Source organism: Myotis daubentonii, chromosome 2, assembly GCF_963259705.1.
Source record: "Myotis daubentonii chromosome 2, mMyoDau2.1, whole genome shotgun sequence".
NCBI lineage: Eukaryota > Metazoa > Chordata > Mammalia > Chiroptera > Vespertilionidae > Myotis > Myotis daubentonii.
Genome location: NC_081841.1, coordinates 14,078,987 through 14,093,157, shown reverse-complemented (window position 1 = coordinate 14,093,157; position 14,171 = coordinate 14,078,987). Strand labels below are relative to the sequence as shown.

Sequence of the window (14,171 nt, the reverse complement as noted above, 5' to 3'; positions counted from 1 at the left end):
TTACTGGGGTGACACTGGTTAACAAAATTATACAGACTTTAGGTGCACAATTCTATAGCACATCATATACACTGTATCGTGTGTTCACCATTTGTCCCCCCATACCCTCCTTAAATAGAGAACTACCTTTTATTTGTAGTGAAGTATGTTCCCTAAGATGCTAGTGAATTAAAATGTAAATAGGGTGATGTTTTGTATAATTACAATCAGGACAGAGAAGACTAGTACAGAGATGACTGATTTCACATGTAGTCCTGGGAAACAATCTTTACTGACGCAACATAACTTTGTGTATAAAGATACCCATTGATTCAGCTACTAAGGTGGGAAAGGGAAACTTGGAGACAATTCAGCTACCCACTCCAGCCTGCCCTATTCAGGAGATACTAAAATTGGTAGATCCTACGATACTTGAGAATTTCTAGCTCTAGGTCATTTGCTTTTGTTACTTTTATTTATAAAGCTGTATAATTACATCAACAACTACTTCAGTTTCCAGAGATTTCACATGGAGTTCTATGTATACTATTGAATCACAAACCACATGGCTGTGTGAAGGTGTGTTAAGGCTGTGGTAATTTAATTTAGAACTAACTTCATAAAAGGACCCATTGTGTGATGAGGAATTAGTATATTTTCAGACCCTGTGGAGCATGAGGGCATGTTCCTGGAGCATACTCCTTAGGATCTTTTCAGAATTCAAGTCCAGGAACACAGGGTTAATCTTGTCTAGGGGCAGAGAGAGATATTCTCCTGTTGAATTCTAGTGTTTCAACTTAAACCTTCTATCAAGAGAACTCTACCAGGGGGACCCTGTAATGACTACTTTCTCTAGTAGTTAATTGTCAACATTGACTGCAAATTATGTATCAGTGTGACCTTTACTAGTTTGAAATTTTTTTTTAAATTAAATAAATTTGACATGTAACATTGTGTAAGTTTAAGTGTTACTTTGATACATTTATATACTGCAACATGATTGTCATTGTAGCAATATTTATCATACTACATAATTATAATATTGTCTAGATCAGCAATTTTTAACCTTTTTGCATCTAATAAATAAAATTCTGTGGCACACCAAAAGAAAAAATCTTACTTTTTGCCAATCTGACAAAAAGATAAGTATGACCAGCCAGTGTGGCTCAGAGGTTGAGTGTCGACCTATGAACCAGGAGGTAACGGTTCAATTCCCAGTCAGGGCACATGCCCAGGCTGCGGACTTGGTCCCCACTGGGGATGTGCAGGAGGCGGCCGGTCCATGATTCTCTCTCGTCATTGATGTTTCTATCTCTCCCTATTCCTTCCTCTCAAATAAATAAAAAACATTTTAAAAAATAGATATAATTTTGATTCATTCACACCAGATGGCTACTGTTGTGTTGACTGTTGTCATTTTTTTATTTGACAACCTAAGGGAAAAGAGGTCAGTGCCCCTGACTAAATAGTCAGGTATTGCATGTTTTTAAAAATTCTTGCATCATAAAGGTTGAAAATCGCTGGTTTAGCTTCATTATACTGTGCTTTAGATCACTATGGCTTATTTATTACTTGTCACAAGTCTGTACCCTTAAATACCATCACTCTTATCCCCACTCCCCAGACCCTGCTAACCACCATTTTACTCTCCATGGTTGTTGCTTTTAATAGGTATGACTTTTTTAGACTCCATACATAAGTTGTATCATAGCAATACTTGTCTTTCTGTTTGACTCATGACATTTAGCATAATGTGCTCACGGTCCATCCATGCTGCTGCAAATGGCAGGATACCCTCCTTTCTTATGGCTGAATATATGGCTGAATATATATGTACAACATCTTTCTTATCCATTCATCTGTTGATGGGGATTTGGGGTTGTTTTTGTACCTTGGCTAATACTGCAATAAACATGGGAGTGTGTGTGTGTGTGTGTGTGTGTGTGTGTGTGTGTGTGTGTATGAATTGTAAGAGTAGGAGTCATTGCAAATACTCTATCTCATATGATATTCACAGCTAAATGACTATCAAACCACATTTAAGAATGCTTTGGCAGTTTTCAAGAAACACTGGTCAAACCATAAATAAATCTCAATGCATCAGTTAATACCTTCTGTGTACCTCCTCCTATAGTTAGCATTGTATTAGGTGCTTAAGTGCAAGTAGTTGGACTCAATCAATTTTAAAAATATATATTTAAGACTTATTCACAGAGTTCTTGGCAGGGTTGTATTTTGAGGTTTCTACTGCTGAGAAGTTTGAGGGTTGTGTTGCCTCTCTTTCAGTCCCAAAAGCTCCGTTTTGAGTTCTCCAGGCTTTGGTGGGATTTCAGGTATTGTCTATTTAAAAAAAAACACAAACACACACACACACACAAAATCACACAGATGCCAGTGCTTTCTTAGACTGTAATTAAATGTGACCTGAAAGACTTCAAAGCAGGTAGAGTAAAAGAAAGACCCTTGCTACTCAACAATAAATCTGTATCATGAGAACCCACAGTTGATCTAAGTCCCTCTCTAACCCTAATGACTCTATTATCCACGCTGGGTTTTAAGTTCTAGAGGGGGAGAGTTTGCATCACTATCACAAATTTGAATACAACTTTCCATATTTGGAAATTTACTCCTGTACTATTTACTGACTCTCCACCCGTATCAAGCAGTGAGCAAAAAAAATATAAAACTACCTTCCCAGCCTTTCCAGCGGTGATGACCTCCCCACGACAATATGCCTCTCACTGAGGATCTCCTCCACCCCTCTCCAGAAGAGAAGAAATGCCTGGTGCAGAGCCCCGATTCCTACTTAGGGATGTGAAATGCCCAGGATGCTATAAATTCACCACTGCCTTTAGCCATGCACAAACGGCAGTTTTGTGGGTTGGTGGCTCCACTGTTCTCTGTCAGCCAACAGGAGGAAAATCGCAAGGCTTACAGAAGGGTGCTCCTTCAGAAGGAAAGCAGCACTAAACGCACCTCGAACCAAGACGAGTGGGAAACCATCCCAATAAACACATTTTGGAAAATAAATAAATAAATAAATAAAACAAACTACCTTCAGAAAAGATGGTCAGGAAAGGCCTGAGATTACTTTTTTAACCACTTTAGTGAGATAATTCACATACCTACCATTCACCCATTTAAAGTATAAATTTAATGGCCTGTAGTAGATTCATAAGGTTGTACACGCATCAGTACGATAAATTTTAGAACTGCACCCCCAAGAGAAATCCCAGAGCCACCACCAGTAACTCCCATTCCCACAAAGCTTTCCCACATCCACACCACTGCCCTGGACAACCGTTAATCTAGTTTTGGCTCAATAGATTTGTCTATTCTGGACAAATTTCATGTAAATGGATTATACGATATGTAGGCTTTTGTGACTAGTTTTTTTCCCTTAGCATGTTTTTAAGGTTCATCCATGTTGCCACATGTTAAGTACTTTATCTCCTTCTAGGAACAAATAATGTTCGATTATATGGGTATACCACATTGTGTATGTCCATTTATCAGTTTATGGACAATATGGATTGTTTCCACTTTTGGGTTCTTATAAATAATACTTCTATGAATATTCATGTACAAGCTTTTGTGTGGACAAATGTTTTCATCTCTCTCTAGAAGCAGAATAGCTGGGTCATATGGTAACTCTGTGTTTAACTGAGGAGCTGTCAGACTTTCCACAGCAGCTACCCCCTTCTACACTCCTAGCAGCACTGTATGAGGGTTCCAGGTTCTCCACATCCTCACCAGCACGTCATTAGCAAGGCGCGTGTTTTTTTAATTAATACCCACCATAGTGGTTACAGAGTGTTACCGTATTGTGGAACAACGCTTTTGTGGACCTTACATTCTAATGGAGGAAACAAGAATAAAAACAAGTAGAGACAAAGGAATAAAATAATTGCAAATTGTAACAAGTGCTCTACCAAAGGAAGAAAGGAAGGACTGAGAATAGCAGAGGAGCAATCCTTCTGAGGCTGTCCTCATGGACGGAGGAGATATCTAGGCAGAAACTTGACATTTTGAAGAAGGAAACCAAGCCAAGATCTGGGAGAAAAGCTCCCCAAGAACAGGAAAGGCAAGGCCTTCAGATGGGAACAGGCTTGATGAGCTTGAGAAACAGCAAGGAAGCTGGTGTGGCTGCAACACGGGGAAAGGGGCGGAAATGTATAAGGTAAGGCCAGTGGCAGGCAGGTGCCAGGCTGTGTAAGAGCAGGACATGGCATTGCTCTCCATGCAACTGGGCGCCATCATCGGGTTTTGGGCCCAGGGCAGAGGCGCTCCTGGTTCGTTTAAAGATCCCTTTTGCTTTTGTGGGGAGAACGGAGGGCCAAGCCCAGGGCCCTCCTGCACTCACCAGGTCCGGCAGGTAGTACCTGTGCACCACTTGGGACCCCGCGAACATGGCCAGGAGGCTGGCGGTGAACATCTTCAGGTAGGTGGTCCAGGGCACGCCCGCGGGCATGGTCAGTGGGCTGGCGGGGAGGGAAAGAGGTTGGTGTTCGGTTCCCAGCTCGCGACTAAACCAAGTCGGGAAACACCGGGTTCTCTCCCACCCCTCTCCCCCTTCCCCCAGGGCGCTGAGAGCGCGGACGTGCCCTCGGGCCTGAGACCAGTCTCCTTAGCGCTGGGGACTGGGCCTTCGGGATCCAAAGGCAGCTCTGGGGGAGCAAGGAAAAGGCGGCCCGCGTGGCTTCCCCGCGCCCCTTCAAACTCCAGGAGATGAACTGCAGACCGCACCCCCACTGGCCCCACAGGCGGCCCAGGGAGAGACGGTACCGCCCACGGAGAAACGGCACAAGGAGAGACCGTACCGGAGGGCACGGCCCGGCAGCGGCTCAGAGCACGGGCGGAAGGGGCTTCCGGAGCCGGAGCGAACGGCCTGCGGACAGAACGGAAAGTGCGGGGTCTGGGGCCCCGCCGGACAGGAAAGCAGGGAACACTGCCGCGCGCATGTGCCCCGGACGGAAGTGGGACTTAGGGCCGGAACCAGAAGTGTTTTCTAAACCTATTCCCAGAACTTTCCGGCTCCGGCTTTAGTCTCTCTTCGTCCCTCTCCCTACAGTAGGGTTTCCCTGGCGGACGTGCAGACGTGGGGCCGCTCTGGCTGTAGTGCGGCATCGCTTGTCCTGTGACACGCGCGAACGGCTCGCGTTCCATTAACCATCTTTCACCGGCCATGGGAGACGGGCACGCTGCGCAGCGAGTGCTTAGGGGGTCACCCTCGCGTGAGTGCAGTCAGAAGCCTGTCTCCTGGTGCCCGGCGTCCTTGGATACTGAAACAGCCACACCGAGGCAGCTAGCGATGCCCTCGTGCTGTGGTGCTACTGGAAGACAGGGAACCCGAAAATGGGCAATATTTACGCATTTTTAGGTTGTGCTTTGGTTATGGGTTGACTTATGTGAAGCAAAAGGTTAATGCAAGACAATACGGAAAGATGATGGGTTGCGTGTATAAGGTGAATTATGATGCACTCATTTTTTAAACAATTAGGGAGGTCTATTTGACATAAACCACACATTTAAAGCATACAATTTGATGAGGTTTTACCTAGGTGTATACCTATGTAACCATTCTTACAATCAAAATAATGAACATATCTATCACAACCAAAAAGTTTCCTTGTGCCCCTTTCTCATCCCTCCATATCGCCTCCTCCGCTGGGCAAGCAGGGTAAGCAAGCTTGCCAGGTTCTTGAAAGGGAGAGGAGGATCGCGAGGGGAGGGAAACACGCTGAAGGGACTTGGCCCTTCTTTCGTTGTCCCATCATACAAGGTCTCTTAAAGTAGAGGCCTATTTGGCAAAGACAGGAGACTTCTCCTGGGCTTCAGAGCTGAACAAGTTTGTCTTCCAGACAGATTCAGGATGAAGAGAGAGGCACTGACGGAATAGGAGCCCCTTTGCCGATTGCTTCACCATTCCCAAGTTCAGTGTACTGCGCCCCAACAACTCTCCCAGTGAACTCATCCTTTTGTAAGACAGAACTAGGTAGAGAAGCAGAGGCCCCTGGTCTGCTGGGGTCACGAGTGGAGCTGGCCGACCCAGAAGATGCAGCCCCCCACAGTGGAGGAGGTCCTGGGTGCCCAAGGGTGACTCTTCCTGAGTGAAAACCTAAGAAAAGTTTGTAGCTCTTTACACATACTCTCGGTCACTAGAATGACCTTTCTGAAATCAGTGAGGCAAGCCAACTGCTTAAAAATTTTTCTTAGACTGTGATCCTAGGTCAGTGATGGCGAACCTATGACACGCGAACTCATTTTCTTTGGTTGATTTTTCTTTGTTAAATGGCATTTAAATATATAAAATAAATAGCAAAAATATGTCTTTGTTTTACTATGGTTGCAAAGATCAAAAAATTTCTCTATGTGACACGGCACCAGAGTTAAGTTAGGGTTTTTCAAAATGCTGACATGCCGAGCTCAAAAGGTTCACCATCACTGTCCTAGGTGGTTAGAGAAACCAGAGAAAGAGAAGATACCCTGTTCATTCATTAATTCAAGAAATATTCAATGGATACCTACTGTTTTGTACTGGTTTCAGCCTATCAACAACCAATGTTGTGATGGAACCAGCCCTTATGGATATATACACTGAGTGGCCAGATTGTTATGACCACCCCATCAGTACTTCATTGACACTTCCAAAAATACTGAATATTGAAAACTTCCTAAGCAAATACTCTCAAGGTTTTATCATTATTATTATTATTATTATTTCATAACTAATTCACTTCATTGTACTGATGGGGTGGTCATAATAATCTGGCCACTCTGTGTGTATTTATATAATATAAATTATTATATAAATAATAATTATTATTTATTATTATGCCCTGGCGGGGGGGGGGGGTGTCTCTCAGCCCCACTTGTGCCCTCTCACAGTCTGGGACCCCTCGGGAGATAACGACCTGCTGACTTAGGCCCCCTCCCAGGTGGCAGAGGGCAGGCCCAATCCCTAGGTGCAGGCCCTGGTCGGGCTCAGAGCAGGGCCAATTGGGGAGTTGGGGCGCCGCCCCCTGTCATGCACAGAGCAGGGCGGATCGGGAGGTTGCGATGCCACCCCCAGTCATGCTCAGGGTAGGGCTGATTAGGGGGTTGGGGCACTGCCCCCTGTCACACACAGAGCAGGGCCCATCAGGGGGGTTGGGGCTCCATACCCTGTAACACACAGAGCAGAGCCGATCAGGGGGTTGGGGAGCTCCCCCCTGTCACGCACAGAGCAGGGCCGATCAGGGGGTTGGGAAGCTCCCCCCTGTCATGCACAGAGTAGGGCTGATAGGGGAGTTGGGGCACCGCCCCGTCACACACAGAGCAGGGCAGATCAGGGGGTTGGGGCGCCGCCCCCTGTCACCCACAGAGCAGGGCCAATCAGGGGGTTGGGGCACTCCCCCCCCCCCCCGCCCCGGTCACACTCAGGGCAGGGCCGATGGGGAGTTTGCTGCTCCCCCGTCACACACAGAGCAGGGCCGATCAGGGGGTTGGAGAGCTCCCCCCTATCAGGCACAGGGCAGGACCAATCGGGGGGGGTTTGGGCACCTTCCCCTGTCATGAACAGAGCAGGGCTGATAAGGAGGTTGTGGCCCCGCCCCCTGTCACACACAGAGCCCCAGGGCGATCAGGGGGTTTGGGCGCTGCCCCGTCATGCTGCTCCAGGGGCCAGGAGGCCTCGCGGCTCTGCTGATCGCAGTGCTGGGAGGCCTCGCGGCTCTGCTTGACACAGGGGCAGTGAGGCCTCGCTGCTCCACTGATCCGGGTGCTGGGAGGCCTCGCTGCTCCGCTGATCCCGATGCTGTGAGGCTCTGCTGATCCCGGTGCCAGGAGGCCTCGCGGCTCCACTGATTCAGGTGCCAGGAGGCCTCGCGGCTCCGCTGATCCCAGTGCCGGGAGGCCTCGCAGCTCAGCTGATCCCGGGGCGTGAAGCCTCACAGCTCTGCTGATCCCAGATTCGGGAGGCCTCATAGCTCCGCTGATCCCACTGCTGGGAGGCATATTAACCTTTTACTATATAGGATAGAGGCCTGGTGCACGGGTGGGGGCCGGCTGGTTTGCCCTGAAGGGTGTCCCCCATCAGGGTGGGGGTCCCACTTGGGTGCCTGGCCAGCCTGGATGAGGGGATGATGGCTGTTTGCAGCTGGTCACACCCCCTTCAGGGTGGGGGTCCCCACTGGGGTGCCTGGCCAGTCTGGGTGAGGGGCTGAGGGCTGTTTTCAGGCTGGCGGGTGACTGAAGCTCCCAACCTCTCCTTTTTTTCTTTCTTTTTTTTTTATTCTGGGATTTATTTACCTTCTATGGCTGCCACTGGAACTGAGAGCCAGCTTTAGCTCTGAGGCTTCTATAATTAAAACACTGTTGCAACTCCAGCTGGCCGGCTGGCTGAAAGCATGGGGTATGTTTAGCTTCTATAATTGCAACATTGTTTCTTAGAGTGCAAGCTCAGAGCCCAGCAGCGGCAGGCGGGGAACCTTGGCTTCCTCCTTCACTGGAGCAAGCAAGCCTCCTGTTCGCTTCAGCTGCCTGGCTGCCGGCCGCCATCTTGGTTGGCAGTTAATTTGCATACAGCCCTGATTAGCCAATGGGAAGTGTGTCGGAGGTACGGTTAATTACCATGTTTGTCTATTATTAAATAGGATATATATATATATATCTATATATATATATATATATATATATATATAATGCCTAAACAACTGGAACACCACAACTACCAGTCGCTGTGATGCTCACTGACCTCCAGGGGGCAGATGCTCAATGCAGGAGCTGCCCCCTGGTGGTTAGTGCACTCCCACAGCCAACCTCCCACGTGGGCCAACCTCCCCTGTGGCTGGCCAACCTTCCCTGGTCCCTCCCCGAGGCTGGCAGGCCCTGGCTGGCAGCTGGCAGCCAGCAGGAAGGCCCCGATCAGCCCTGATTGCCGGTCAGGCCTAGGGACCCCACCCGTGCATGAATTTCATGCACCAGGCTTCTAAAATATAAATAAATAAATAAATAAATAAATAAATAAATAAATAAATAAATATAATAAAAGCCTAAGTGACCTTTATGGCAGAACGACCAGAACAACCAGTCACTGTGATGCACACTGACCACCAGGGGGCAGACGCTCAACGCAGGAGCTGCCCCCTGGTGGTCACTGTGCTCCCACAGGGGGAGCACTACTCAGCCAGAAGCCAGGCTCATGGCTGGGGAGTGCAATGTTGGTGGTGGGAGCCTCTCCCACCTTCGCAGCAGTGCTAAGGAGCAGCGAGCTGAGCAGTAAGGAGCAGTGAGCAGGCAGGCGGTAAGGAGTGAGGGGTCCTAGACTGTGTGTCATAGTGACCGGTCAACCAGTTCCAGTCGTTCAGTCGTAACGGTCACTTAGGCTTGTATATGTATATGTATATGTATATGTATATGTATATGTATATGTATATGTATATGTATATGTATATGTATATGTATATGTATACACACATATATATGTATATGTATATTTTTTATTGATTTCAGAGACGAAGATAGAAACATCAATGATAAAAGAGAATCATTGGCTGCCTCCTGCACGCCCCCTACTGGAGATCGAGCAACCCAGGTATGTGCCCTTGACTGGAATCGAACCCAGGACCCTTCAGTTCTCAGGCAGACATTCTATCCACTGAGCCAAACCAGCTAGGGCTCTTATGGTTCTTATTTTGGTTGCAAGACACCTCAGCAATAACCATCAGGAAATTGTTAGGACTGATCAAATAACTGAATTGATACACCCTCCCCTGGGAACTGACCTTTTGACTTCACGACTGACATTCCCTTTCACTTAGACCACATTCCACCGGCTAAGACCACATTCCACTTGCTAAGACTATTATCTTTCCCTTCCAGACTTTCCCAGGATACAGACCCACCCGGAGAGTTTCCTGCCAAAAAAGCCCACCTAGAATCCTTTAAAACCTCTGACTCCCCATCCCTAGGTGCTGGCGCCATTTTGGGGTTCAGCCCATCTGGACTCCAGATGACCTAATAAATTTATAATCCCTTACCACTTTTTGGCCTCCTTTGGCGACCCCAACAGAAATGTTGAAAAGACACTGGTTTATTATTTACAAGACCTCCCTGGGGCCCCACAGCAAGGTCGCAGTAGAGAGAGTGAGCATGCATGTGCATGGGCCTGGGGTCTGCTTTATTGGGGTCAAGGGTGGGAAGTCTAGGGTTTCAGAGTTCACTATCAGTGGATTTAAAACAAAAGAGCGGAAATTAAAGCACTGGAAAAGGAAAAGAAACAAGTAGGCCAAATGGTCATTTATTGAAATCAACCAAGATTCCTAAAATAAAGGAGCCTCAGTTAGGACAGGCGGCCTGGCTCTTTAATCTACGTTTGTGTGTGTATGCATCTGGCAGTGTGTGTGTGTGTGTGTGTATACGTGTGTGTGTGGGTATGCCTGGCAGTGTGTGTGTGTGTATGCGTGGCAGTGTGCGTCCGTCCGTGTGTGTATGCCTGGCAGTGTATGTGTGTGTGTGTGCACGGCAGTGTGTATGTGTGTGTGTATGCCTGGCAGTGTGTGTGTACGTTCACGGCTGTGTGCATGTGTGTGTATGCCTGGCAGTGTGTGCGTGTGTGTGTGTATGCCTGGCAGTGTGTGTGTGTGTATGCCTGGCAGTGTATGTGTGTGTGTGTGCACGGCAGTGTGTATGTGTGTGTGTATGCCTGGCAGTGTGTGTGTACGTTCACGGCTGTGTGCATGTGTGTGTATGCCTGGCAGTGTGTGCGTGTGTGTGTGTATGCCTGGCAGTGTGTGTGTGTGTATGCCTGGCAGTGTGCATGTGTGTGTGTGTATGCCTGGCAGTGTGTGTGTGTGCACGGCAGTGTGCATGTGTGTGTGTGTGTGCATGCCAGGCAGTGTGCGTGTGTGTGTGTGTGTGTCTGGCAATGTATTTATTCTAGATAGCCAGTCTATGAAGTGGATGCCTCTTTGAAATACACTGAGTGGCCAGATTATTATGACCACCCCATCAGTACTTCATTGACATTTCCAAAAATACTGAATATTGAAAACTTCCTAAGCAAATACTCTCAAGGTTTTATTATTATTATTATTACTAGAGGCCCGGTGCACTACAATTTGTGCACTCGGGGGGGAGGGGGGGTCCCTCAGCCCGGCGTGTGCCCTCTCGTAGTCTGGGACCCCTCGGGAGATAATGACCTGCTGGCTTAGGCCTGCTCCTGGGTGGCAGAGGGCAGGCCCAATCCCTAGGTGCAGCCCCTGGTCGGGCTCAGAGCAGGGCCAATTGGGGAGTTAGGGCACCGCCCCCTGTCATGCACAGAGCAGGGCAGATTGGGAGGTTGTGATGCCACCCTCAGTAATGCTCAGGGTAGGGCCAATTGGGGGGTTGGGGCACCGCCCCCGTCACACTCAAGGCAGGGTCGATGTGGAGGTTGCGGAACCACCCCCTGTCACGCACAGAGCAGGGACAATCAGGGGGTTGGGGCGCTGCCCCCTGTCACGCACAGAGCAGGGCCGATCAGGGGGTTGGGGAGCTCCCCCTGTCACGCACAGAGCAGGGACAATCAGGGGGTTGGGGCACTGCCCCCTGTCACGCACAGAGCAGGGCCGATCAGGGGGTTGGGGAGCTCCCCCTGTCACGCACAGAGCAGGGCCCATCAGGGGGTTGGGGAGCTCCCCCCTGTCAGGCACAGAGCAGGGCGGATCAGGGGGTTGGGGTGCCGCCTTCTATCACCCACAGAGCAGGGCCGATCAGGGGGTTGGGGCGCCGCCACTCTCACACTCAGGGCAGGGCTGATGGGGAGGTTATGGCTCTACCCCGTCACACACAGAGCAGGGCCCGTGGGGGGGGGGGGGACGGGGGTTGGGGCGCTGCACCCTTTCACACACAGAGCCGCAGGGTGATCAGGAGGTTGGGGAGCTCCCCCCTATCAGGCACAGAGCAGGGCCGATCAGGGGGTTGGGGCACCTTCCCCTGTCAGGAACAGAGCAGGGCCAATAGGGAGGTTGTGGCCCCGCCCCCTGTCACACACAGAGCCACAGGGCGATCAGGGGGTTTGGGCGCTGCCCCGTTACGCTGATCCCGGTGCCGGGAGACCTCGCGGCTCCACTGATCCCGGTGCTGGGAGGCATATTACCCTTTTACTATATAGAATAGAGGCCTGGTGCATGGGTGGGGGCTGGCTGGTTTGCCCTGAAGGGTGTCCTGGATCAGGTTGGGGGTCCCCACTGGGGTGCCTGGCCAGCCTGGATGAGGGGATGATGGCTGTTTGCAGCTGGTCACACCCCCTTCAGGGTGGGGGTCCCCACTGGGGTGCCTGGCCAGTCTGGGTGAGGGGCTGAGGGCTGTTTTCAGGCTGGGACTGAAGCTCCCAACTGCTCCTTTTTTTCTTTTTTTTCTTTTTCATTCTGGGCCATCTTTAGCTCTGAGGCTCCAGCTCTTAAGCCTCCACTCCTGAAAGCAGGTATCTGGTTTGTTTAGGTTCTAACTCCAGGTCTGAGATCCCGGCTAGCTGAAAGCTGGTTTCTGGGGTTTTGTTTAGCTTCTATTTTTGTAACTATGTTTCAAACTGCCAGCTCAGAGGCCTGCAGCGGCAGGCGGGGAATGTTGGAGTCCTCCGTCACTGAAGCAAGCAAGCCTCATGTTAGTTTCAAGCTGCCTGGCTGCCGGCAGCCATCTTGGCTGGCAGTTAATTTGCATATCTCGCTGTTTAGCCAATGGGAAGGGTAGCGGTCGTACGCCAATTACCATGTTTCTCTTTTATTATTATTATTATTTGCATAACTAATTCACTTCATTGTACTAGTGGGGTGGTCATAATAATCTGGCCACTCAGTGTAAATGCCTTGGCAATCAAAGCTTAAGTTAGGCACTTGCATTAACAAAAGAAGACAAAAAAAATCAATTGTCAGGGTTTAAATATACCTATCATGAGTCAGGTTCTAAGTAGTACCTATTAAGGGACACAGTATTGGTAAAAGTTCTGAAAAGTTTCAAAATACTAAAAGTTTTAAACAATTGGCATAATACAAATTAATGTGTATTTACTCATGAAAGCCCTTTTCTTGGATCCTAGAATGAAGAAGCCAAATGACCCACAGAGCCACAGCCATCTCTCAGCCCACATGTTACTTTAGTGAGAAATAAACCTTTGTTTCTGTAAACCACTGAGCTTTTGGGGTCGCCTGTTACCACAGCTTAACTAGGGAAAGCTAACCAATACAGCAGCCATATTTTTCATTATGCAAACTAGAGAAAGATAAAAAGCTATCTCCATTAAGGGCTATTTAATGAAGTCCTTGTACAAACACTAGTGACAACTTGAGAAATAATGAGACAAAAACTAGCTGTAAGAGCCATTGAGAAAACAAAACACTACAACACAGGGGTAGTCTGGAAGGTTATAAAGAAAACGTTCCCTGACCGGTTTGGCTCAGCGGATAGTGTCGGCCTGCGGACTGGAGGGTCCCGGGTTCGATTCCAGTCAAGGGCATGTTCCTTGGTTGTGGGCACATCCTCATCAATGTTTCTAACTCTCTACCCTTCTCCCTTCCTCTCTGTAAAAAAATCAATAAAATATATATTTTTTTAAAAAGAAGACGTGATGCCTTAGACTTCAAAGACTAATATTTTTATATATCCAAAGTAAACCAGACAACAATTTATGTCAAGTTTTACATTTCACAAAGCAATTTTACAATCACCTCAATGTACAGATTAGGAACCGGAGGCCCAAGATAGTGCAGGGGCCTGGACTCCCAGGTTCTTTGATTCCATAGACGCTTCTTTCTCCCAGATCACGCTTGATGATGAATGCAAACCAGTTTTTAATCAGGATAAAATTTGGGGTGGAAAGGCCCGGATAATCCTGACAAGCATAACAGCCCCACCTACCCGGCGCCCCCAGAAGACATCCTCACCCATTCACCCCCATCACCGCCCGCCACCAAAGCGCGGGGGTGGAGGGCGACAGGAGCCTACGTCAGCGGGGCGCTCCCCTCCTCCATTGTGGTCCTCCACCCTTCCCGAAAGGCCAAGCGGCCGGCAGAGGAACCCAGAGAGGGACCAACCTGATTGGGCTGTCCTGCGACACGTGACCCTTACAAGTCCTGGGATTTGGCTAGGCGCAGCCGGAAGCGCCCCGTAAAAGAGGGGTTTGCGCTGGGGGGGAGGGGCGCTAGGAGCCTGGGGGCGGAGCTTGAGCGCTAGCC

General features: G+C 48.9%; 1 protein-coding gene and 1 pseudogene across 1 annotated transcript; one reads left to right on the top strand and one right to left on the bottom strand.

The window, feature by feature from the left end:
• Positions 1-2,156: 2,156 nt before the first annotated feature.
• LOC132227098 (ubiquinol-cytochrome-c reductase complex assembly factor 6) lies at positions 2,157-14,169 on the bottom strand. Its single transcript, XM_059681817.1, has 3 exons — positions 14,031-14,169; positions 4,343-4,460; positions 2,157-2,319 (listed from the first exon to the last, which is right to left on the bottom strand). Exons 2-3 carry the CDS (start codon positions 4,448-4,450, stop codon positions 2,224-2,226), a joined length of 204 nt encoding a protein of 67 aa, XP_059537800.1. The 5' UTR covers positions 4,451-4,460; positions 14,031-14,169; the 3' UTR covers positions 2,157-2,223.
• LOC132225553 (small ribosomal subunit protein eS27-like) lies at positions 2,544-2,990 on the top strand (annotated as a pseudogene).
• Positions 14,170-14,171: the final 2 nt, after the last annotated feature.

Bases quoted from the DNA above. Each gene is read 5' to 3' on its own strand.
- LOC132227098 (XM_059681817.1), bottom strand. From the start codon at position 4,450: ATGCCCGCGGGCGTGCCCTGGACCACCTACCTGAAGATGTTCACCGCC. The intron at 2,320-4,342 runs GTGAGTGCAGGA...TTTTTTAAATAG, and splicing joins GGTACTACCTGCCGGACCTG to ACAATACCTGAAATCCCACC.